Consider the following 25,997-nt stretch of genomic DNA (forward strand, 5'->3'; position numbering starts at 1 on the left):
TTGTACCGAAAAAAGACAAACAAGAGTTTCGTCCCATCTTAGATCTGAGGACAGCAAACAAATGGATTCGCAAAGAAAAATTCAGGATGTTAGCCTTACACCAAATTTACCCACATCTACGTCAGGGCGACTGGCTATGTGCGATAGATCTTTGCGACGCTTACTTTCATATCCCAGTAACCAAGAAACATCGAAAATTCCTAAGGTTCACCGTCGGAAAACGCCATTACCAATTTGCAGTTCTACCTTTCGGCCTAAAATCAGCGCCAAGAACTTTTTCCAAATGCATGGCGGTAGTAGCCGCCCACTTGAGGAAACAGCGAATATTCGTCTACCCCTATCTAGACGATTGGCTCATAAAGGCCTCCAGTTGTCTCGAGGCACAGCAACATTTCGAATGGACTCTACAACTGCTGCAAAAACTTGGTCTTCAAGTCAATCTTCTGAAATCTACAGCAACACCTGTTCAGAGGTTGCATTACTTAGGGGCCATTGTAGATACCAGGCTAGGAAAGGTGTTTCCTTTGGAGGAACGACGGTTATCGATTCTCCAAAAGGGCAAACAACTGCAGGAAAGACCTCAAGCCACTGCAAGAATAATAGCTTCTCTACTGGGCTCGATGGCGTCTTGTATCCATCTGGTTCCCAATGCTCGCCTCCATATGAGACCATTGCAGGAAAATCTAGAGGATCAGTGGTGTCAACTGAGGGACGATTGGGAGAACAAAGTCCTTCTTTCTCCTCACACCCTACAATCCCTCAAGTGGTGGTGTTTACCCAGCAATCTCTTGGTGGGGATTCCGTTCCAACAACGGCCTCCATCTCAAACCATCGTAACAGATGCGTCACTGCTCGGATGGGGGGCGCACATGGAACATCTTCGAGTCCAAGGCGAGTGGTCACAGAGAGAGAGTCTCTATCACATCAACCTGCTGGAACTTCGCGCAGTCCACCTTGCGCTCAAAGCCTTCCTTCCCTCTCTGAGAACGGAAACTCTCCTTCTTCAGACAGACAACGTGGCCACTATGTACTACGTGAACAAACAAGGAGGCACCAGGTCCAGAATTTTATCCAGAGAGGCTCAGACAATCTGGCATTGGCTTCTAGCCAGGAACCTGTCGCTAGTGGCAACTCACCTGCCCGGCATCCAGAATGTTCAAGCGGATGCCCTCAGTCGGGTAATGAACGAGAACCACGAATGGGTACTACACGACGACGTCGTTCATTCCATTTTCGCACTCTGGGGTACCCCCTCTACAGACCTATTCGCAACCCCAGAAAACAAAAAATGCCAAAACTTCGCCTCCAGATATTACCATCCAGGGACACTGGGGAATGCCCTGTGGATAAGCTGGTCAGGAGCATTTCTTTACGCCTTTCCACCGCTTCCCCTGATTCCGGCGGTCCTCCAGAAGCTGTCCAATGCTCAGACCAAAATGATCCTAATTGCTCCGGAGTGGCCACGCCAGTGGTGGTTCCCAGACCTTCTTCACCGGTCACTCAAACCACACATCAGGCTACCATATCGTCCGGACCTTCTCACGAAGTTCAGAGGGCAGATATCTCATCCCAACCCCTCATCGTTGAGTTTGGCAGCATGGCTCCTGAGCTAGTGCAATATGGACACTTGAACCTACCTCAGGACTGTATGGAAATTCTGAAGGAAGCAAAGCGCCCTTCCACACGATCAGCCTATGCAAGCAAGTGGAAGAGATTCTGCATTTGGTGTTTACACAACAACATTGACCCGGTTTCCTGTGGAGAACAATCTATCCTGCCATACTTATTAAGTTTGGCAAAATCGGGCTTACAACTGTCGTCAATAAAAGTTCACTTGGCGGCGATAACGGCATACAGAAAGAGTCCTTCACAAACTTCCTTTTTTCGGATTCCGATTATTAAGGATTTCCTAGAAGGTTTAAAGAAGGTTTTTCCTCCCATTAGAAAGCCTTCTCCTCCATGGGAACTGAACGTTGTCTTATCACGTCTGATGCTGCCGCCATTCGAGCCGATACATAAGGCATCGCTGCAGCATCTCACATGGAAAGCTGCTTTTCTGGTGGCAATCACTTCAGCGCGTAGGGTCAGCGAAATCCAGGCCCTTTGCGCTCAGGAACCCTACACGGTTTTTCATTCTGCGAAAGTGGTAATGAGAACTCATCCAAAATTTCTACCTAAGGTAGTCTCCGACTTCCATGTGAACCAAACAATTTCATTACCGACTTTCTTTCAGAATCCAGCTACTCCTGCTGAGAGAACTCTGCACTCTCTGGATGTAAAGAGAGTCTTGAAATTTTACTTGGACAGGACAAAAAGCTTTCGAAAATCACAACAGCTTTTTATTAACTATGGCCCAATCAGAACAGGTTTGGGCACATCTAAACAATCGTTATCCAGGTGGATTGTTTCATGTATAATGTTATGTTATCAGTTAGCAAACAAATCCCTTGGTGGTAGGCCAAAAGCCCACTCTACCAGAGGGAAAGCAGCTACTGTAGCCTTGATGAGAAATGTCCCTTTGGCAGAAATATGCAAGGCTGCCACTTGGAGATCGGTCCATACCTTTACTAAGCATTACTGCCTTGATACAGACGCTAGGGCAGATGCTCAGGTTGGACAGGCTTTGCTCAAGAATTTGTTTGCATGATTCATGTTTTTCTCAGTATTCTTATATCTACTCCACCGCGGTTATGGGGATGGGCTTGCTACTCTATTCAGTGCTTATGACTATACATGGAAATCCCCTACGAGAGAAGGAATGGTTTCTTACCTGTAACTCCAGTTCTCTCGTAGGGGTATTTCCATGATAGTCATAAGCAACCCTCCCTCCTCCCCGGTGGAGTTGACATACAACATGAATATTATGGAGGTTGGTACTCCAAAAAATGTTTTTGTTTTTTCTTCATGTCAGGTTAATAGCCTCCAAAAAAGAACTGAGGCAACTGCCTTTTGCTGTGCATGATGGGAAACAGGAAGACTTTACTTTCTTAAAGGCACAGCTCTATTTTCATTCTGTATAATGGCAGCCTATGGGCTACACTGCCCTACATTGTTTTATTCTCATGAGAGGTGTAAATAAAATATGAGAATGTATTTATTTATGTATTTATAGAATAAATAGAGGTTTAAACGTGAATTTACACTACAACTGTTTTTTCTTCTAACAATTTGGCCTGTGTAGCTGTTCACATAGGCTGCACATTGTTATTCTTAAGTGTTTTTCACAGACCTTTTTTGTCAAGGAGCTGATGATTGCACTTAAGAATATACTACACAACAGTGCTCCGGGGTCCCCGCAGGCGCGCGGAACTATTCAGTGCTTATGACTATCATGGAAATACCCCTACGAGAGAACTGGAGTTACAGGTAAGAAACCATTCCATCTCTCACATCAACATGGCATGCACTTAAGTCTGGACGTAGTTGGTGCGATGAGTTCTACTTACAGCTGGCACCAACAGTCCCTTTTAAAGAAATACCTTCTGCAACGCCCAGAACACCTAAGGAGGCTGATCACAAGTTTACCCACAGCAGAGAAGGGATCTTATCAAGATACAGTTGAGTTGAGAGTGATGCTCCACCTGCTTCCTTCTTTAGAAAATTGTGAAAGTAAAAGAAATGCACAGTTAGAGACAGCTCCACATCCGGGTAAGGCAGACTCACTGTGTAATAGCATATTTTTCCCTTTTCACTTTTATCCATCAGGAAATAATATTCGCAGTGCAGAAACGTCTTCACAAGCACCCTTTTGAAGTTTGGAGGTGTTCCCATCTACTCTCACCCTGGAAAGTGATGCTTGTGTTTACTCCCATTATTAATTCAAGGACGCAATTTACAAAGCCATGTATGGCTCTAGACCTGCCTTTAATGAGAAAGTAGCTCAATTTATGCCTTTTAGGTGTCCACAAAAGCATACCTGGCAATCATAAAGACATTTACTAATGCATAATTTACTCTGTGTCTATGTACAGTTAGCAATAGCAAGCCTCATTCAAGGGGTGCATAGAGGGTTAGTCAAGGCATAGTTTGCCTTGAAAGTTTGGGTACACACAAAGATTGCGTTGGCATTCACAAACTCCTGTCCATCATTTTCCATACAGAAGTGGTTATAGAGTTCCTCCAGCAAAGGGCTGAAGTAACTCCATTTCTAGGATGACACAGGGAACAGAACACCTCCAAACTTCATTTGAATCCAGGGTCAGAGTTTTCTCTACTGGGAAATATGTTTTCCAAAAAAGTACAATTCTGAATTGGGGAAATAGCAAAAGTCAATTCACAAAAGGTGAAACTCTCCTATGTTATAAGCAAAAATTGAACATCAATCATTCTGATATATACTTGAGACAAAATACTTTATTTAAAAATACAAAATTACATACTAAGCCTGTCACTGAACAACAAATGACGTAAATCAAATGATAGTGCCTTCAAAGGACGAACAACATAAACCCAACTGTCAACAATCAACAAGACATCAAACAACATATATAGACAAACACAGACCAAACAATTATCATATAATCAAAAACATCATATATATACATATATATGAAAGTATCTTTTAAATAAATCTAGACAAAAAAATCCACTAATATAATAACAAGTAAACACACAAGCACCTCATATACTCCTCACATAGAGGTAGATGTCCTTTCTCAATAATGGCAGTTCCACATATGTTGCCCATATAGGGTACTAATAGTTTATATTCTGCCACTTTCTGTAAGTCTCAAAAGTTTGTATCCAGATTTGTGCATACTTCTTGTCCTTAATTGACTTTGTATTTTTTTTTATAAAAGGCTGACAATTCTTAGCTCCCGTATTTGCATTGTGTGTCTTCTTATAAGAAAATTAACATTCAGTACTCCCTCGCCTCAAATGTCACCTGATATTCCCAATATTGACTGGTTTAGCTCTTCAAGGCGTGCTGTAGGGAATGATTATGGAGTCCTACAACTTGTCAGTCTAGACCTGTGAGTAAGAGTACATATATGAATGGAGATTTATAAGTAGTTTTTGTAAATCTGACCCACAATGTGTGACTAATGTTTTAGATAATGACTGTATTAGTCAGATTTTTTGCTTTGAGTTGGTTTCAGACAGGTGTGAAGTAAGTTTACATAACTTATTTCACTGTAATTGTTACTCTGTCCAAGACACCAGTGTTCATTCTAGACATTATGACAGTTCAGTAGTTTTTTAATGTGAATGTTCCAACACCCTGGCTACCCTAAGCTTGAAACCTTGATCCCACATACTTTTTTATCTTTTAAAGCAATCTCATGTAATCTCTCTTGTCTCTCTACCGCTTGCAGTTCTTGGATTGCCTGACCATGTGGAGGAAATGTGTCCTGATATCCCAGACCTAGAGATTCTGATGAAAGAGATAGGCAGTCTGGCAGAATCTGGTGCCCGCTATACTGAGATGCCCCATGTGATTGAAGTTACCTTACCAATGCTGTGCAATTATCTGCCCCGATGGTGGGAAAGGGGACCAGAGAATGTGCCTGATGACTCCAGCCCTTGCTGCACAACTGTCACCTCTGAGCAGCTCAATGCGCTACTTGGCAACATCCTGAAGATTGTTGTTAATAACTTGGGCATTGATGAGGCCTCCTGGATGAAGCGACTCGCAGGTATGGGCAGAAATCAAAGGGAAAGACCCTTTATATGATCACACGCTCTGTATCTCTGAGTCCCATTCTGGACAAGTGTTCTCCTTCCACATCCATCCTAACGCTTGCTTTTTCCTGTGTTCTCATGTATTGTTCAAGCAACTGGATGAGAAATAGCACAACACATGATAAAGGCTTGCTTTACCTCACTCTGTCCGTGTAGCTGTCTAGCTACCCAGTTTCTGTTTTTCCCTATTTATGGCTTTAGTCAGCTGTCTGTCTGTCTTCGATCATCCACTCCTACCTCTCTTTTTCCTCTCTCTCATTTTTCCCTCTCTCTTTTTCTTTTTCATTCCTTCTTCCTCTCTGTTCCATTTTATCTCTGTCTATCTTTGAACTCTCTATGAACTCCCGCTTCTTTTTCTATGATAAAATTCCATTATTTTCACACCTTTTTCCATGAGATCTGTCGGTGCAGTACTTTGAAATCAAAACACACACCGCAGCACTCTCTCTACCTTCACATTAGAGATGTTCATTCAAATCTTTGCACAATCACGGAGCCAGTCCCCCTCCTCGTGTTTGTTGTTGCTTCATCTTCCTGGACTCCAGCTATCATACATCTTATGAAGTGTTAACACAACTTTCTGAAATCTATCAAGTGAATTATTACCACAGCTCTGACAAAGACAATGGCGGTCATTCCAACCGCGGCGGTAGCCGCCCGCCATGCGGTAACCGCCATATGGCCGCTCCGCGGTCAAAAGACCGCTGGGGCCATTTCAACTTTCCCGCTGGGCCAGCGGGCGCTAGCCAAGTTAGCGCCCGCCGGCCCAGCGGGAAAGGGGCCTGCAACACTGAAGCCGGCTCCGAATGGAGCCGGCGGTGTTGCAGGTGTGCGACGGGTGCAGTTGCACCCGTCGCGCTTTTCACTGTCTGCTAGACAGACAGTGAAAAGCAGGCTGGGGCCCTGTTAGGGGGCCCCTGCACTGCCCATGCCACTGGCATGGGCAGTGCAGGAGCCCCCAGGGGCCCCAGGACACCCGTTCCCGCCATCCTGTTCCTGGCGGTGAAAACCACCAGGAACAGGCTGGCGGGAAGGGGGTCGGAATCCCCATGGCGGCGCTGCTTGCAGCGCCGCCATGGAGGATTAGCCCAGCCGGGGGAAATCCGGCGGGAAACCGCTGGACCCGGTTTTCCGACCGCAGCTTTACCGCTGCGGTCGGAATGGGCTTTGAAGCACCGCCAGCCTGTTGGCGGTGCTTCAGTCATCCGCGACCCTGGCGGTCATAGACCGCCAGGGTCAGAATGACCCCCAATATGTTCCTCTTCAGTCATGTAAAAAGTTACAGAGCTCTCCCAGTTGTGTATTACCATAACCCTTCTATGCTCTCTTGCAGTTTTTGCACAGCCCATTGTGAGCAAGGCCAAGCCAGAACTGCTTCGGTCCCACTTTATCCCCACCATGGAGAAGTTGAAGAAGCGGGCTGGGAAGGTAGTGGCTGAGGAAGAGCAGCTGCGTCTTGAGGCCAAGTCAGATTCTGAAGACTCTGAGACCATTATCCGAGATGAGTTTGCTGTTCTCTGTCGTGACCTATATGCTCTGTACCCACTTCTTATACGCTATGTAGACAACAACAGGTAGGTATCTCTACTAAATTTGCTGTTCATTTGGCATCTAGTCCCAGCAGATAAAACTGTGCATGGTCATGGCTCTATATGGGTCCTGTCCCAATACTTTAGGATTTTGATTGCCACTAAAACTACTTCATTCTCCACATCCATCTGTGGAAAACAGTCTATGCCCTGAGGTTTGGTCTTACTCGAGTTACTGATCACACAGACCTTTAAGAGTGCCAGGTGCTATCCCCCAATTCTACACTGGCATGTATCAACAGAATGTAGCAGAACTGTGTTGTGGCACCTTTGAGTTTTTCTGTTCTGATTGTTATGTTGTGTCCACAGGGCCAATTGGCTGAGGGAACCAGACCAGGATGCGGAAGAGCTCTTCAGAATGGTGGGAGAGGTCTTCATCTTCTGGTCAAAGTCTCACGTAAGTCTGAAAGTGAGAAACGTTGTGGTAAAAGGGCCAGAGAATGTTCTCTTCTTCAGGTGAACGTATTTTCCATAGTTTGAGGTCAATCCAGAGAGACTCTATAGCCATTGCTTCTGGGGGAAGAGAACTGCTTGTCTGGTCAGAAGGGAGGGAGGAGCATTTTTATGACAAGCTTGAAATAATGTTTCTAGGCCTCTTGAGTATGGGCTATGTCACCTAGTCATGACAGAGACTGGTGTGTGCAATTCAGACCTCACTATTATGAATGCTTTCAACAAGTATGCTTCTTGAAGTAGTTGTTCATTTTTTAAATGTATATTATTGTGAGTTTTTGTACGTATTTCTGCACGACTCCCATTCTCCTGAGAAGTAGGAACATCACAGAGAAGTTTACCAGCAGTCTTGCAACTGCATTCTCCAAGATCCTTTCCTGGATCTCCTTCAAAATAAGTTTTGTCGCCTTCATCAAGATCTTGCCATTGTACATGGAGCTGTGTGGGACTATAAGCATTTCGGTTTTGAACATGCCATCATCATCTAATTCTTCAACATCTAACAAATGGGCAGGAGGTAAAGGAGGCACTTTGCTGGGGAACATGTGTTCAGGCACAATTATAAATGGAATACCTTTTTCTGTAATTAACAACTAATAGAGAATTATAGGTGCAGATGTCTTACCTTTGAATTCTCCTCAGGCGTCAGACTGGATCCAAAAGATTTTTCATGAGCAGTGCCCCTGCACGCCGGTAGGTGGCGTCAATCAGCTCCACGTCCGTCATCGGCATCGTCTACACCTGAAATTACATCACGTTATCTATATAGGTGCCATGCAGGGTCACCGTGGTCAGCTCTTTTCTTTCCGCTCCAGCCAGCGTGGAACCAAGAGAAGGGTTACCCCTCAGTCGTTTTTTGACAGGCCATTTTTCTACTTTTTGTCAAGCTTTTTTGAGGTATTACCTCCTGGTGTGTCGAGATGTGACATAAGATGGGTTTTAAGCCCTGCAGATCTTGCCATCAGGTGATGTCGGTGATGGATGTGCACCTGTGGTGGTTGAAGTACAACCACAGCCTGAAGTTGCACTCCGTGTGCCGGGCCATGCATCCAAAGTCTTTGATGGAGAGGTCCCTAATGCTGATGGCGGCCCAGCACGTGACTCCACGCAGGCTGAGGTCCCAGTCAAGAGGGAGGTCCCAGAACCAGTCGTGGAGTCCGAAGTCATCCCACCCCACTCCAAGTTCTCGGGACGATTGGGTAAGTCGAGGCACTAGAAGAAGAGCAAGAAGTCAAAGAAGTCTTTGACATATCCTAGTCCGTCAGCCAAAGTGACAAAGGAGCATCGTCATTTTAGGCCTTGTTCTTCTGAGTCTGGGCCAACTCCACGGCTTCCCGACTTTCCGGGAGTGACCCCTGCACAATTAAAAGAATCTTATGAGGCATGGACCTAATTTTTTGGCTGTCTGGCACTGTAGGGGCACCTTCAGGCCCCACGGGGTCAGAGGGAGCCCCATCGGGTTCCGCACCGGCGGCTTCTGCTTTGTCGCAGATGGGCTCCTAGGGATCCAGGCCTGGGTCCAACCAATGCCTGTCATACCACCTCAACCTTCCCTGGTGCTGATCCTAATGTTGACGCTTCCTGCGCCTCGGTCAGCCCCATCCCCATTGTCATCCCTGACTCAGACATGGAGCTGGATGGGCGTCGCCCGACACCGACTTCGAAGCCAGTAAAAGCTTTGCCTCCTAGATCGGATCATGAGCCCTTATCTTTTGGGTTAGGCCTAGTGGAAGACTGGGAGGGGTCACTGGGCCCTTTGGTATACCAGCCAAATGAAGAAATGGACTAGCGTGAGGACTTGGCTGGAGACAGTGAACTGGACATATCTTCAGATACTGGTCTGCTTTCTCCCCCTCCCATGGTTACAGAGGAGGGAGACGCTTTTGCAGTGGTGGTCAGGAGGGCAGCTGAGGTCCTGGACTTTCAGCTTCCCTTGATGGTAGTCAAATCTCTTGAAAGAGATGCTGTAACCAAGAGCTTCCACATCCAAACCCCTACTCCCGTTCAGTGATGCCCTCACGGACATCCTTTTGGTTGCATGGTCAAAACCCACCATAAGGGCACTTGTAAATATGACGAATGCCTCCACCATCGCCTCACACCTGGGAATGCATGCTTTCTCATGCAAAGACACCACCCCTGAGAGCTTGGTGGTCCAAGCCTCAACTTCCCTGGGCGTATTCCCTAATGCTTCCCCAGATAGAGAATCCAAGAGGCTGGGCTAATTTGGGAAGAAGATGTTTTCTTCTGCCAGCCTGGCATTGTAGTCTGTGAACACTGCATGTGTTTGGGGCTGTTTTCCCCACACTTTGTAGGATATGGTTGCACGAGTGCTGCCCCTGGTCCCGTAGGAGGCCCGGGCTGTATTGTCTCAGGCTGTTTCCAACGAGAGAGATGCAGCAGAGTTCACAATTTGTTGCCAACTGGGCACGGCCAACTCACTAGGCAGAACGGTTTCAACAACAATGGCCCTGATGCCCTAAACCTGGCTGAGGACATCGGGTTTTCAGGGGATGTCCAAGCTTCCCTTATGGACATGCCCTTCGATGGCACCAATCTCTTCAGAGACAAGGCAGATTTGTTGCTTAAGCACTTCAAGGATTCTTGGGCTGTGGCCAGGTCCATGGGCCTCATGCCCCCCCTACAATTTGCCTTTCACTCCTTTCGTAGCTATGGAAGGTGTTTCCAATCTTGTCAATTCCCGCCCAGCCACTGTGCTGTGCATGCTGCCCATCCTCTGCGTGACTAGGGCATGGTACCCATCGGCCTTGTGGGTCTGGTGGCCAGCAGTCTGGTCTACTCCCCCCTGGCAACAGCCTCCGAAACACTCCTAGTCTGTGTCTTTAACACCACGGGCACCCATTTGACGGCAGGATTCGCCGTCACCTGCCCCACTTGCAGTCAACAACATCAAACAGGTAGGATTTGCAGATTGTCTGAAGGGGCTGCTCCCTCCCCCTCAGGACTACTCCTCCCCCTATGCCACCATCTCACAACCAGATGACGGAGGATCATCTGACCCCTTTCTGCAAGAAAGTCATGCCTCTTTGGTCAAGGGAGCCATAGAGAGGGTTCCGCTGTCAGAAGTGGGCTGTGGTTGTTATTACCGCTACTTTCTGGTAGCCAAAAAGACAAGGGTCTTTACCCTATTTTAGACCTATGAGCCCTCAATCTCTTCCTCAAGAAGGAGAAGTTAAAAATGCTCACATTGGCTCAGATCTTGTCTGCCCTGGACCCAGGAGATTTGGTGCCAGCGCTGGACTTGCAGGACGCTTATTTCCACATCCCCCATCCTGCCAGTCCACAGACGTTACCTGCGGTTCACGATAGGCCACAAGCACTTTCAGTTCACAGTGCTTCCCTTTGGCCTTACCAGCGCCCCTCAGGTGTTAGCCAAGGTGATAGCTGTGGTTGCAGCTAATCTGCGGAGATCAGAGGTTTCAGTCTTCCCCTATCTCAATGACTGGCTGTTGAAAGCGGACTCTCCCAAGTCTGTCGTCTCCCACCTCCAGACTATGGCGAAACTCCTACATTTGCTGGGGTTCACTATAAACATGCCAAAGTCACACCTGACTCCCTCACTGATACTCTCTTTCATCTGAGCTGTTCCTCCAGAGCGGCAAGTCGAGGATATTCAGGCATTGATGCCTATATATCAGCCTCTATCCTAGATTTTGGTGAGACTGACTCTGAGGCTGTTGGGACTCATGGTCTTCTGCATTCTGCTGGTGGCACTCGACAGATGGCATATGTGGGATCTGCACTGGGACCTGGAGATCCAGTGGGCGCAGCATCAAGAGAATGATTGGGTCAGAGGCAGGTCCCTCTCCCTTCCCTAACCACATATGACAGTAGTGATATATGCTTCACTGCTGGGATGTGGCAGCCATCTGGGAGAGGTGGAGATCAGATAAATCGGACTCCATATCAATCTGCTGGAACTCTGGGCAATCAAACTGCCATTGAAAGCCTTTCTACCCTCCATCAAGGGAAGGCTAGTGCAGATATTCATGGACAAAACCACCACCATGTAATTGTAATTGTATTTATCTAGCACTTACTACCTATGACAAGGTGTTGAAGTGCTTTTTGGTGAGCAGCACACTACTCTGGAATCCAAAAAGGATTAGTGTAGGGAAATATGAGTTAATTTGAGCATTGTCTGTTACTTGGATTGAATAGGATAATGGAGGGATAGCAGAGGGAAGAGTCTAGAAAGTGTTATTTGTGAGATCATAGTAGTAAGATGAAGTTTGAGATGAGTAAAAGGAGATATGAAGGAGACACGAGTCTCTAGAAATGGATTAGGGAAACTATACTAGTAAAATGAGGTTTGGGATGAGTCAAAGGAGGGATACACGAGGGAAGAATTTAGAAAGGGTTATTTTGGAGATGTTAGTAGTAGAATGAGATTTGGCATGAGTGAGAGAGTGGAGGCAGAGAATATATTGAGAGAGGTATAGAGCGAGACATAGAGTAGTGCATTGGATAGCGTCAAAGGTTTTTTTCTTCTGCAGTAGGATTAAAGTAATAGATATATGGATACATAAGTACATAGATAGGGTATTCATGTATAAGGAAGATAATGTATTGAGATTTTAAGTTGTATTTTTACAAACTCAGACTTTCACGTGTTGCTGTACCTTAACCTAATTTATTTGTGAATTTTTATTACTATTTTTAAATTGTATTTTTTCCCCAATATTTAAATAGTGAAGCATTTGTAGAAAAATAGTTAAGACACTATTTACATGTTGTGACAGATGAATAAAATAGAGACCCTGTAAGCATCTATTCAAATAACTTATATGAAAACTATGCAGTGGCCTATATATATGTTAAACATAGAATATGATATATATATATATTTGTTATGTAATCCTAAGGAGTATGTATATATTTAAAAAAAACATATTTATTATACTTATTTGTACAAATAAACACACATATTATCTAGAGACATATGTGTAATCAAATTATCAGTGTTTATATACACAGGGAAATGCTGGACATTAGTGTTTGAGAATGGTGGTTATGTAGGAAACAGCCATTCTTGAGTAGTCTTCCAAAGATAAGAGTTATTAGTGGATCCTATGTTTTGGGTAATGGGTTCCATAGATTGGCTGCTTGGACGGAGAAGGATTAGCCACCTATAGTTTTTTTCTTGTAGGATGGGATTTTGAGGTAAGGTGCCAATCTGGAGCAAAGGTTTGTGTGTTGAATGTATTTGGTGATTTTTATCCTTGATGAAAAGCGGTCCTGTCCATGTATTGCTTTGAGGGTGCTGTAACACTGCTTGAAGGCGGCTCTTCTGGCAACTGTTAGCCAATGTGGGGCCTTCAAGGGAGGGGAGATGTGGGCTTGTGGCTTTACATGTAGGAGTAGTCTGACAGCAGAGTTCTGAATCAGTTGTTGTATTTTCATAGATGATAAAGATGATCCTTTGTAGAGTCCATTGGTGTAATCCAGTTTAAACAGTGCAAGAAAGATAATAGCCTGGACCTTATGTGGAAATCCTTGGTGGGGGAAAATGTGTCACAGAGTTTTCATAGTAATGAAGCTTGAGCTTGCTAATTTGTCCACTTGGGTGTTCATTGATTACTTGGCGTCCATGATAATTCCAAAGTTCCTTACTTCATTTGATACTTTAGGAGGTGGTCTTTGATCATTGGGCCAGGTGCAGAGTGGGTCATATTTTGTCCACTTGCCACATGGTAGTATTTCAATTTTGGAAGTATTCATTTTGAGATGGTTCCATGTCATCCACTGATCATCGGCTCCAAGGCAACTGAAGATTTGTGAGTTTCCAATGTCTTTGGGGCTTTACGATTTTAGCAGTAGTTGTGTGTCAACTGCCTAGGTATAGCATGCAAGCTGAAATTCATTGATTATTGTTGGTAATGACTTCATGTAGTTGTTGAAAAGCTTGGGTGAGATGATAGAGCCTTGAGGGACCCCTGCTTTAGTGAAGTACGGTTTGGATGAGAAACGGGGAGTATAGATTACATTTGTTCTGTTTTGAAGGTGGGATGTGATGCAGTCGAGGGCAGTCCCCTCTATGCTGGCTTGGTAGACTCTTTGTATTCGAGTGTCATGGTCAACTTTGCTGAAGGCAGCTGAGAAGTCCAACAGAAGTAGTGCAGCGACCCCCTGGCGGTCTACTGCACTTTTAAGGCAATCCCAGATGGCGATGAGGACAGATTCTGTGCCTCTTCCTGGGGAAGAATCATGTCTGAAAAACTGAAAGTATGGCGTTATCTTCAATGAACTGTGACATCTGGGTGAATGCTGCTCTTTCAGTTTGCCCAGGAAAGGCCCATTTGTAATAAGTCTCTAGTTGTTGGGGTCATGTGGGTCCAGGGTTGTTTTTTTAATAATGGACTTATGTATGCTTTTTTAGGTTTTCAGGAAAGATTCCTGTTGTTAAAGAATTATTGATGATTCTTTTTACTGGTGTGGCCGCAGAGGTAGGTAGAAGCATATTCTTGAAGATTTGTGTTGGACAAGGGTTAAAAGGGCAGCCGGATGGCCTGCTTGCCTTGACCAGATCCATGAATTCACTTTGTGATATTTGTTTGAAGGAATGCAGAGGCTGGGTTAGTCTACGCTTGAAGGGGATTTTTGGAAATTGTTTGGTGCTGGTGGTTTTGGATAGGACTCCAAAGTGACTGCTTTGGCTGTGTAATGATTTGCCAGTTTGTCCGTGAATTCTTGAGTAATGTGATGACATCCTTCTTTAGCCTTACGAAATTCAGTGAAAATGTTATAAAATTCTTTATTTGTACATTTAGCATTTTTTGGATTCCTTCTGAATAGTATCTTTTTTAGCTTTTTGATTGTTGACTTGTATATTCTGTTACGTTTCTATAGGTGAAGTTTGTCATGATTGCTGATTGTTTTGAGCCAGGTGCATTGTAGCTTTCTAATTTATTGTTTTAGCTCTTTTAGTTCTGTATTTCTCCAAGGTGCTTGTTTTCTTTTATCCTGTTTTGTTGTTCTTAGTGGTATTAGGATATCAAAAGCTTCCTGTAGCCACTCATAAAGCTTTTTAATAGACTTTATTGTATCTAGATCTGTGTTGGATCTGTGTTGGATGTTAGGTGTGTTTCTTAGTATAGTAAAGTGGTCTTAGGTGTGTTGTTTTGTGATGTTTTATATTGGAAAGCAAGCAAATGGTGATCTGGCCATGTGACTGGAATATTCATTTGACAGGTAACTAATTATGGATTTGCAAAAATGACATCTAGCATGTGTCCAGTGATGTGTTTAGGTTTGGGGACGATCTGATGTAGATTAATTATGACTAGGCCGGTGATGATGGGTTTTGGATGGGACCTATTGGGTTTGTCAAACCAAATGTTAAGGTTGCCAAGAATGCATAGGTTGGAGCGTAGTGTTATATTGTTTGAAACTGTGTCTAGAAATGTGTCTGGGAATGTTGCATTGCTAGGTGGTGGTCTGTAAAGGAGAAGGAAGTTACAGAGGGAAGTACGTGTTGGGTTGCATTTGGTGACGAGGGCCTCACAACTGTGTATGGAAATGTCATCAGCTTTGATGAGATGTATTGTTTTCTTGAATACAACAGCTAGTCCACCTTCTTGTTTGCCTATACGATTTAGTGTGATAGTTTGATAGCCAGGAGGAACGGCTTCATGCATGGTTTGGCCATGTCATCTCCCAACTATGATTCAGTTACAAGGAGTAAGTCTGGTTGTGTGTCAGTGAGTAGGTTTTCAGAGAGTGATTGAGCATTTATTAGTAGGCAGTTTAGAGATTGTATTTTGGTGGTGGTGTGACTTTGCTTTGTAGAAGAGTGAGCAGTATTTGTTGAACTTGTAACAGTTGTGTCATTAGTGGTGGTATTAGCTGTTTGAGGATCGCAATAGTTTTGTTTTTCTATATCGTATTCCTCGTACAGGAGGCTTAGAAGGCACTATGAAGGGTCTGCGTGTGTAAGTAGTGGAGATGGCGATTGAGAGTGAGTTGGTGAGCTGTGTTGTTTTTGTAGAGCAGCTTTGTTGTGTAATAGACATGGGGATGTGAAGTTGTGAAGAGTGGCATATTGTTAATTTTGTATGTGTCTGTTTGGAGTGGAAAGTGTATGAGTTAGAGGTGGTGGTGGAGCATGTAGGTCATGTTTGAAGACTCAACATTGTGCAGTGAATGATAGCTAGATGAATAAGAGTTGTTGTGTTGGTGTATTTGTATTAGGTGTTGGTGAAGAGAGAAAATGTCAGAGTAAAGATGGTTTAGGATGTGTATTATCTGTGTAGTCAGGAAAGAGGGAGTGCGTGTATGTTTGTAATTTGTGACACAATTTATTATGAAATGTTTTGTGTGTGTGAGATTTTGATGTGCTGCTATGTGTGTTATGTTATTTTTTGTGGGTTAGCAAGAGGAGATATTGATGTAATGGTTTTCTGAGAAGGATTTGTATGTAAAGTACTGTTGATGAGTGAAAGTTGAATGATAAAAGGAGTCATTTTGGAGAAGAGTGTATGTGGTGTGTGAGGGGGGATGGATAAGAGTTATGAGTGTGTTTGATTTGATAGCTGGAAGAGGTAGTATGTTTAGGGGACTGGAGTGTAAGGATTGGTTGTGTGTTTTTGGTAAAAATAGGAGGGTGTTAGTGGATGATATGATGGAAGGCTGAGTATAGGTTTGGTGATGACAGAAAGGGGTCTGTTAGGAGCAAGTAGAGGGTAGAGCTGCTGTTTTGTATGATGAGGGAGTGTGTGTGTGAATGCCTTAAAGTTTAAAGGTATGTATAATGTGGCTTTGTGTTGTGTTGGTGATGTGTGGATTTGTTAGTGGTTTGGGACAGTGTGGTGTTTTGGGTGAAAGTGATGGTGCCATTGGGTGATAGTTCGGGTAGAAGGTGCACAGTTGTGATTTGCGGGGTTTTGTAGTGGTTGTTGAGACATTGAAAGGTGGATAGGGTTTGTTTGTAGTAAATGAGTAGCATGCATTTGTGGAAAGTTTATTTTTATGCTTGAGGGTCTTGATGGGTTAAGGGGGTGGCTGGTGAATGGCAAAAGAGGCAGCATGTTGGGTCCCAGGCCTGATCTGGCCCAGGCAGGCAACTACCCTTGTCCTCTCCACCCTTAGCCTCGACACCTGGGCTGATATGCCCTGAACCCTCGATTAAAAAACCCTCTTGGCCTATGAGAACCCTAGGCCTAACCATTCAGAACTCTAGCCCTAAGGCATAGGACCAATGGGAGACCTGGCCCTTTCAACTGTAAACTTCGCACTTGTATAGAGCAGTACTCACCCGTTAGGGTCTCAAGGTGCTGTACGCATACCGCTGTGGAACCCTTCCTGGCTTTTCCCTGTGAGGCACCCACTCCTGGGCACCCCCAGGGTGAAGCCAGGCATCCAAGCGCTGTCAGTGCCGTTGTGAAGATTAAGCAAGCTATTGCCTAGAGTTACAGAGTGGGACCCATTAATTAGATTAGGCACAGAGGTGAGAATTATCTGGTCCAAGGGAGTTGAGCCCAAGACCCGCTGAAGCGGGAATTGAACCCTGGTGCCGGGCCAGATCTCTGCATCAGGGTCTGCCACTCTAACCATTGTGCCACACTTCTCCACAATCAACCACTCACAGCCCTAACCTTAGTACCCAATCGAAAGCTAAACCTAAGCCCTTTGTCCAATACAAACCCTAGCTCTAGGAACCAGTCAGAACCCCAGATCTATTGACCAGTCGTAACTCTAACCCTAAGCCCTAATTCCAATAGAAACTCTAGCCACAGCAAACACTCAAAACCCCAGACCTATCAGAACTCTAACCCTAAGCCCTGAGTCTAGTAGGACATGTGGTACTGCAATAAACAGGGCAGTGGGTCATGGACCTTTTGTCAAGAGGCCTCCAGAATGCCTGAGATATATTCTTCAAGGTCAAGGACAACAAGTTTTCATATTTATTTTGTCCTTGGGACATGTACGCCCAACCACCCTCCTGCACAAACTCTTTGGCTGCCAGTTTAAAGGGAAGAGAACTGTCTGCAGTTGAGGTAATATTTATGTCCATGGGTTAATGCTGTTTGAACTTGTATTTATGGTTCCTTAATGCAAAGCCTTTATTATTAAGGTGAGCCCTTTAAATATATGCGGTGAGCTCGGACTGCACAACTGACAGTGGTTCCATCAAAAAAATGTACACACAGGTTTGAAAAGTTTAACAATATGGGGCTACGTATAATGCTCCCAAAATGCTGTCTGATTAGATGCAAATGTTTGCAGAAGCTAGTAATCAAGATTGATGATTTGCTTTCAAAATAAAATGTTCAGAAAAAGAATGAAACTAGGAAAAATAATTTTTGCTAAATTACTGCAAAATTTCAAATACACATTTTTTTAAGCATCATTTAGTAAAATGTGTTGATGCATGCTAGTATTTCCCAAAAATATTTATAATGGAAAACCACTGTAATCAATTTCAGCAAGATTAAGGGAAACATGAAAATAAACAAGCATTGGCAAAGCCAAGCGATGTGACATTGATGTTCAGTCTTTTGATTTTGACAATGCGTGTCCTGTTTTGAAATGGCTTTTCTACAACTTTGTTGTGGGAGCTGCCAGGCCCCCACCATTGTAACAAGCATTGGCAAAAGCAAAAAATGTTTTACTTTTTCTCAGAAAGCACACATTGCCACATTAGTTCCAGGCACTGAAGAAAAATACTTTGTGTGCTAATATGCTCTTTGTGAAAGAGTGGCATACTAACTATTACTCACACTAAAGCCAAACAATAGATGGATACAGAGAGGAATATAATTTTAATAAAAACAGAAGATCTTGGTTTACGCCAGACCTAATTATGGGCCCAGTTCTTAAAGAAAGTCACAAAAGTGCACCCATGGTATATGTCTTTGCATTAGTGCACAATTATGGCTTTCATGAATTTACAAGAATTTACAGGAGAAGATCAGGAAAGCGTGCTCCTGGAAAATATCTGTGAACTTTATTGTAGCATGATAAAATGTGCACATGTAGATTTCCCTCCAACCACTTTTTTTCTATTTTCTAACCCTGGAAGAACTTCAACTTCTGCCCTGGTCAGGAGTACATTTCCAGACTTTCTCAGTATGGGAAAAGATTAGAGTGAAGCTGGTGAAAATTCTTAAAACATGAAAATTAGTAAGTTTGCACAAACTCAAAGGCATTCCAACCCTGGAACTATTGATTGCTGTTTCCTCCAGCCCCAGTATCTAGATCTGCGGAAAGGTGGCAAAAATAAGGAAACTGCTAGTATTCAAGCCCGACTGTAGTATTAGCCCTGGTATAATCAGAGGTTATTATCAGAGCTTGTAGATAGTGAGACTGCTGCAATAATTTGTCGCCGCACCACATGGCACCAAAGGGACAAGTACATTTTTTAGGACAAGTAGATTTATGAAGCAACCTGTCCCACCGACAAGTAGATTTCTTTTAAATTCCACACCTCTGCTGGAATAGCAGGGCATATCCCTGGTGGTTCAAGGCCTGGCAGGTTCTCTGAACAGGAGAGCAGACAAACCCAGCTGAAGATGACTAGCGGATCACGAATGGTGTCTCCACACGGAGGTCGTGCAAGGTCTCTTTCAGCAGTGGGGAGAGCCTCGGTTAGATCTTTTCACCTCTGCTGAGAACACGCGATGCCAGCAGTTTTGTGTGCTGCAGATGCTTTTCTTCTTGAGTAGCATTCAGGCCTCCATATATCTTTCCACCCATATCAGTCCTGCCCCTCAAGAAGATCAGGAATGACCAGGCCCAAGTAATCCTTGTGGCTCTGAAATGGGCATGGAGAGTCTAGTATCTCGAGCTGCTGAGCATGTCCATCAATCCTCTGATCAAACTGCCCCTTTGGAAAGATCTTCTATCGCAGCAGCAGGGGAGGGTTCTTCACCCAAACTTGTCTACTCTCTACCTTCTTGCATGGAGATTGAGCGGTGGCAGTTGACAGCTTTTGACCTTTCTTCCGAAGTCTGTAACGTCATCTTGCCAGTCAGGCTTCCTTCCACCAAGATAATATATGCTTGTCGTTGGAAGAAATTTGTGGCATGGTGCACAGACACGTCTGTTGATCTCCTTTCTGCTCGTCTCTCTGAGGTTTTCCTTTTTTTTTCCCTTTTCCTTGCCCAACGAGCCTCTGCTTTTGCACTCTTATTTGCCATTTCTACTTTCTTGTTCTAGTTTTTTCTTTTACACAGGTTCCTCAAAGGTCTTACTCTTCTATTCCCTCCTCCACTCATTATGCCCCAGTGGGATCTTAATTTGGTTCTAAACGTTTTGATGTGCGCTTGTTTCAAGCCCCTCCACAACTGTCCCCTCAGGCATCTCACATTAAAAACCACTTTACTTGTGGAAATTACATCTGCTAACAGAGTGATTGAGCTGCAGGCCTTATCATACATGCTGCCATACCTCTCTATCTATCCTGACAAAGGGCCACGCCTTTTCATGTATGCCAATCAATCATCTTGCCTACTTTTTACACACCCACCACATCCTTCTAAGGAACAGGAAAGACTCAACCGCTTGGCCCCAAAAAGAGCTTTGGCATTCTACCTTGATTTTACCCATGAGCTCCTGGTGGATAACCAGCTCTTCATGGGGTATGTGGGTGCAAAGAAAGGACAGGCAGTGCAGAAGTGAACCATCTCTCATTGGGCCATGCTCTGCATCAAGATCTACTACTCATTGGTTAAAAAGCAACCTCCTGAAGGCTTGCAGGCTCATTCCACCAGAGCTAATGCTGCAACCATTGCATTAGCATGTGGAGTTCTGGTCCTGGACATCTGCCAGGTAGCAATGTGGTCATCTCTACACATATTTACCAAACACTACTGCCTAGATATTCAGGCCAGTAGAGATGGGCATTTTGCCCTTTTGGTCCTGCAGGACTTTCTCATTTGAAATTTGTTCGCAGACCCACCTCCAGGGATGGTAATGCTGGGGTATCTGTTGAAAGGTAAGGAATCTGCAGCTAGAAGTTTCTATCATATGAACAAGTTATCCAGTAATGGATCTTTCATAGATTCACATGCTTGAATCATCCCTTTCATCGAAGTGGGAATGCCATGGTACCTTAGAAAAAGCAGTAAGTATGAATAAACATAGTCTATAATGCTAGTAAAGTTAAACATATAGCCTATCAAAGTCCTGAACCAAACTTAGCCTATGACCAATCAGGTGCCAGCACCCTCTAGAATACTCCAAAGAGAGGCTCCTTCCCTCAGATTTTCTCCTGCACGTCATGTGAAGGGAGTCTCCCTAAGCTCTGCTCAGTTTTTTTGTCTCAGAGCCAAGTTTCTATTTCAGAAAATGTCTGATACCTCCAAAAAAGGCCTTTTTTGCCCTTGTAAAACCTGTGGCAAGAAAAGGTTCCATATGGGTGATCCACACAAGGACTGCTTATACTGCCTGTATCCCTAGCACCAGGTGAAGGACTGCAAGATTTGTCGCACCTTCTCTGCTTAAACTCTGAGGGACAGAGAAGGAAGACTTTTGCTCTGATTACAAGCAAGGTCCTGTAATTCAGGTGAGAATAGAGACATGGACCCAAAACCTCAAAAAAAGTCTAGATCATCAGATCGGGGCGGTCTGAGGAGAGCAGAAAACATCATAAATTGCATCATAAAGACCCTTCCAAAGCCTTAACAGTGTCAGCCTCCTTCCAGCCATCCTCCCCACATCTTAAAAAGCAGACCTGTCAACATTCTCCTTCCTCAGAGCCATCAACATCTAGAAAGACACCACTTAAGTTTAAGTCGACGACGACACTACCGCCAATGATCCTGTTGATGACGACCTCAACATCCACCTTCGCCATTGTCTCGTCAACTAGACCATCATCAACATTGACATTGTCGACGACGGCCATAAAAATGGCCATCCGTTCGGTAAGGGTGAGCGACACAGTGGATTTGAAGAAACTTCCACCATTGTCAACTTCTGAATCATTGACAAAGTTTCCTGCACCATCGACGATCCACTCGTCGACTTTTCATCATCAGCGAGACCCTCATCAACAAAACCATCATCGACGAAGACATCGTCGACGACAGCACTGTCGATGACCAAGACACCGTAGACAAGACCATTATCGTTGACACCATCAACGACGATATTGTCATCACCACCATCGACTATGACACTGACATTAACCACCCCAAAGGATACGGTACCACAACAAACTGTGGTTTCTCCCTCTGCAGACTCGCCTGAACTTCATGTGACAGTCAGGATTTCTAAACTTTCCAAGCCTACCTTGCGTCTTGACGATACATCCCCTAGCAGGCTATCGACTTTATTACCTAGTCATCTTCTTGAATGGGGAGAATCTGATGACGAGGGACCTTTTGGTGATGCACACAGTCCATCTCAGTTGCGCATCAAATATCAGGATGATGACGATGACTACGAACAGCAGGAATATGACCTCTGTTATACATCCCATGGGCATTATTATGAACTGACGCACCATCAGCAGTTGTGCAGTACAATACAGATGCCTGCTTCCCTAATTCAGGACCTGCAGTCCATGCTTCAGGACTACAAGAGGAAGTTTCCAGATTCAGCTCAGGATCAAACACAAGAACAACCACAACCTCCTTCTCCAGCTACACCAAGAACCATGCCTCCAGCAACACCTAGGTTCACGCCTACCTCTAAGATAGCCGCACCCCCCAGGGAAGACATCACCTCCTCGGACGAGGAAAGAGAAGAAGGAGAGATCATCACTCCTCAACATCCTAGTTGGGATTAATATTTAGCTCCTACACTATCACCACCGCCTCCTCATCCATTGGATTCTCCTCCTGAGGATATAGGAGGATTTCATAATTTGATGTATAGGGCTGCCACATTTTCATTTTCCGAAATCTATCTCCCATTTGGATTGTTTTCTCCATGATTTCAAGGAGCAAGCAAGAAAATCGGTGAGGGCTATTCCCATAATCGATTACATTTGGAGTGAAGACTTGAAAATAATGAAGAATGCCGCCACAGTCCCTCCAGTGCCACCTAAACTGGACCAAAAATAAGGCTACGGGCGATTCTCCAGCCTGCTTAGTAGGACACCCCAAACCAGACTCCTGCTCCTATTTCAGCTCCCCAGTCAAAGAGGGCAGGTGATTAGATAATGTAGGAAAGAGATTATCATCCCTGTCAGCCATCACCGTACGCGCAGCCAATACCATGGCGTTCCTAGGAAGCTACGACCATCATATGTGGTCTGACATGAGTGCTTTCATTGACCTCATTCCGGAGGATAAACAAAAAAAGGCATGGAAAATATTACAAGAGGGCGAGCGCACATCTGCAGAAGTTATTGATTGTGCATTGGATATAGCTTCCACGGGCTTTCTGCAGCTAGCGGGAGCAGCAGTCTTGCGCCGCCAGGGTTGGCTAAAGGCAACCGCATTTAGACCTGAGGTTCTGTCAAGAATGCTTGATATGCCCTACGATGGTGAAACCCTGTTTGGTAAACACGTAGATGATGCTTTACTAGCCATCAAGCCGAACACAGATACTTCCTGCTCTCTGGGTACGCTGCACTATAAGAGGCAGCCCTTTCACAGAGTCAGAGCCAGAGATTTCTCTTCTTTTAGAGGTACTTACCACAGGCAACACCAATCATAATCGCAATGCAGGCCTACTTACCAGCAATCTTACCGCCAACCACCTGCGGCTGCCTACTTCAAACAAGACGGCAGAAGGAAACAGCGCCCCCAAGGTCAGGAGGTGGACAGTAAACAATGATTTGCATCAGGGGCCCGCTACATTTCCTTCCTCCCCACAAACCAGCATCATTGGAAACAAATAAGATCAGACAAGTGGATGTTGGATAGCGTGACTTTTGTTCATACGCTAGAGTCTGTGTAAAAACCACCAAACCATCCTCCATCAAAAACACACTCACCTCATCTTCACTTACTAAAACAAGAAGTATCTCAAATGCTTTCCAAGGGTGCAATAGAAAAGGTTTCCACTCATCAGAGAGGGCTAGATTTTGCCTCTCGGTTCTTCCTAGTAAAAAAGAAGTCAGGAGAATAGAGGCTGATTCTAGACCTCAGGCAATTAAACAAATTCCTATGCAAACAATCCTTCCACCTTCTCAACCAGTTGAGATTACATGGACCTCCAAGATGGCTATCTCCACATACCCATCCATCAGAGGCATCGCAAATACCTTTGTTTTACCATAGCTGGTACCCATTATCAATTCAAGGTTCTCCCTTTCAGGTTGAAGTCAGCACCCAGGATTTTCCCAAACTGTCTTGCTCCAGTGGCTGCTACTCTGCGCAACCAAGATTTAAAATTTCTCCCATACTTAGATGACTGGTTACTAAAGGCACCAATACCGCAGCAGGCCTCCAAAGCCACCAACGTCTGCTTTGCTTTATTTCACAATCTTGGCCTGACGGTGAATCATCGGAAGTCATCCACCATCCCAAAGTGCAAAATGGTCTTTTTGCGTGCAAAACTCAACACAGACAAGAAGCAAAGCTTATCTTTCTAAAGAAAGGCAACAGAAGCTCTCCAAACTGGCTCTAACAATTTCCAAAAGAATGTTTGTTTCTGTGAGAATATTCAAATCGCTCCTGGGAATGATTTATTCTTCAATAAACCTAGTGCACCTAGTGCGACTAAAGATGAAAACGCTACAAGAAGAACTACAGCGTCAATGGATCCAGTCTCAAGAGTTCTTCGAGGACTTGGACAAAGTCACACCAAGGATGGTAAAAACCTTCTAGTGGTAGTCACACACCAATCACATCTCTCAGGGGTTAACATTCCTTACCCCAGTTCCAGATTTCATCATCACAGCGGATGCCTCTTTAGAGGGCTGGTGTGGTCACTTCAAGACATGTGCATCCAGGGGAAATGGTCCGACTCTGAGAAGAAGATGCACATAAATCTCTCGGAGTTGAAAGCAATCTTCCTCACCTCAAAGTTTTCATTCCTCGAATATCAAGATCATTGGTGTTGGTCCGCACGGACAACACGACATGCATGTATTATGTCAACAAACAGGGAGGAACACAATCTCTATCCCGCTCGCAAGAAGCTCTCTGGGACTGGCTCACACTACACAGAATATCTCTGAGAGCAGAACACGTACCTGGCATCAACAATGTCCTCTCAGACTCACTCAGCAGGACAGATGACAGCTGCTACGAATGGGAACTCGATCAGAAGGAGGTGGACAAGATATTTTGCCGCTGGGGACAACCAGCGCTGTATCTTTTCACCACCAACAAGAACGCCAAATGCTGCTTCTATGCCAGTTGAGTTCCACTTGCAGGATCATGGGGGAATGCCCTTTTGCTGCGATGGTCTGGGATCTTTGCATAAGCTTTTCTCCACTTCCTGTTGATCCCCAAAGTTCTCAAGAAGATGAAAATAGAGGGCTGCCTGCTCATACTAATAGCACCCAGGTGGCCCACACAGTATTGGTTCATGGAACTCATTCTCCAATCGGTGACCAATCCCATACGATTTCCCAGCAAACTGAACCTGCTAACGAAGAACAAGAGCAAATGCTACGTCCAGAACCAGCCTCTCTCCAGTTGAGTGCATGGATCTTGAGTTCTATGAATTTCGGGACATAAACATTGATTGGGAATGCAGGATAATACTTTGTAGAGCACGGTCCGAAAGTACAAACAGATTCAAGTGGCGAAGATTCTGTGTCTGGTGCCAACAAAACAATTTACACCCATAAGAGGCTCTGCAGGAACACATTATATTTTACCTCCTTTCACTCTCCAAGGCTGGACTCGTCCATGCCTCAATTAAGGTTCACCTGGCTGCAATATCTACATCTACAGACGTTCTGCAAACATACCTTCGCTCTGTTCATCCAGACTTATAAAACAGTTTATGAAGGGACTGTTTCGCACTTTTCCTCAGGTGCGACAGCCTCATCCTCAGTGGCATCTCAACATTCTCCTTTGTCAATTAATGAAAGCACTATACATAGAACTGAATTGAAATTCCTCACATGAAAAGTTGCAACTCTAATTTCACTTACCTCCACCAGGAGAGTAAGTGACACCCAGGCCTTTGCCATCAAAGAACCTTTTCTGATCTTCACTGATGATTTTGTTCTTCTCAGGACGAACCCAAGATACATTCCTAAGGTTCCTTCGTCTTTTCATTTAAACAAACCAGTTATAGTAAGAACACTTGTTCCAAATCTGTCCACTGCAGCCAAAAGAACTCTCTACACGGATGTCAGACGATGTTTAAAATTGTACCGTCATTGTACCAAACACTAATGAA

General features: G+C 44.6%; 1 protein-coding gene across 8 annotated transcripts in view; it reads left to right on the plus strand.

Moving 5' to 3' along the window:
- RYR1 (ryanodine receptor 1) overlaps window positions 1-25,997 on the plus strand; it is a 1,068,376-nt gene that overhangs the window by 685,397 nt on the left and 356,982 nt on the right. For all 8 annotated transcript variants that reach the window (XM_069206982.1, XM_069206985.1, XM_069206986.1 and 5 more), the window contains exons 66-68: window positions 5,316-5,636; window positions 7,016-7,256; window positions 7,581-7,668. In XM_069206982.1, the coding sequence (XP_069063083.1) occupies window positions 5,316-5,636; window positions 7,016-7,256; window positions 7,581-7,668 (650 nt within the window). The remainder of the gene's footprint in view (window positions 1-5,315; window positions 5,637-7,015; window positions 7,257-7,580; window positions 7,669-25,997) is intronic.

The sequence above is a fragment of the Pleurodeles waltl genome, chromosome 9, assembly GCF_031143425.1.
Source record: "Pleurodeles waltl isolate 20211129_DDA chromosome 9, aPleWal1.hap1.20221129, whole genome shotgun sequence".
Lineage (NCBI taxonomy): Eukaryota > Metazoa > Chordata > Amphibia > Caudata > Salamandridae > Pleurodeles > Pleurodeles waltl.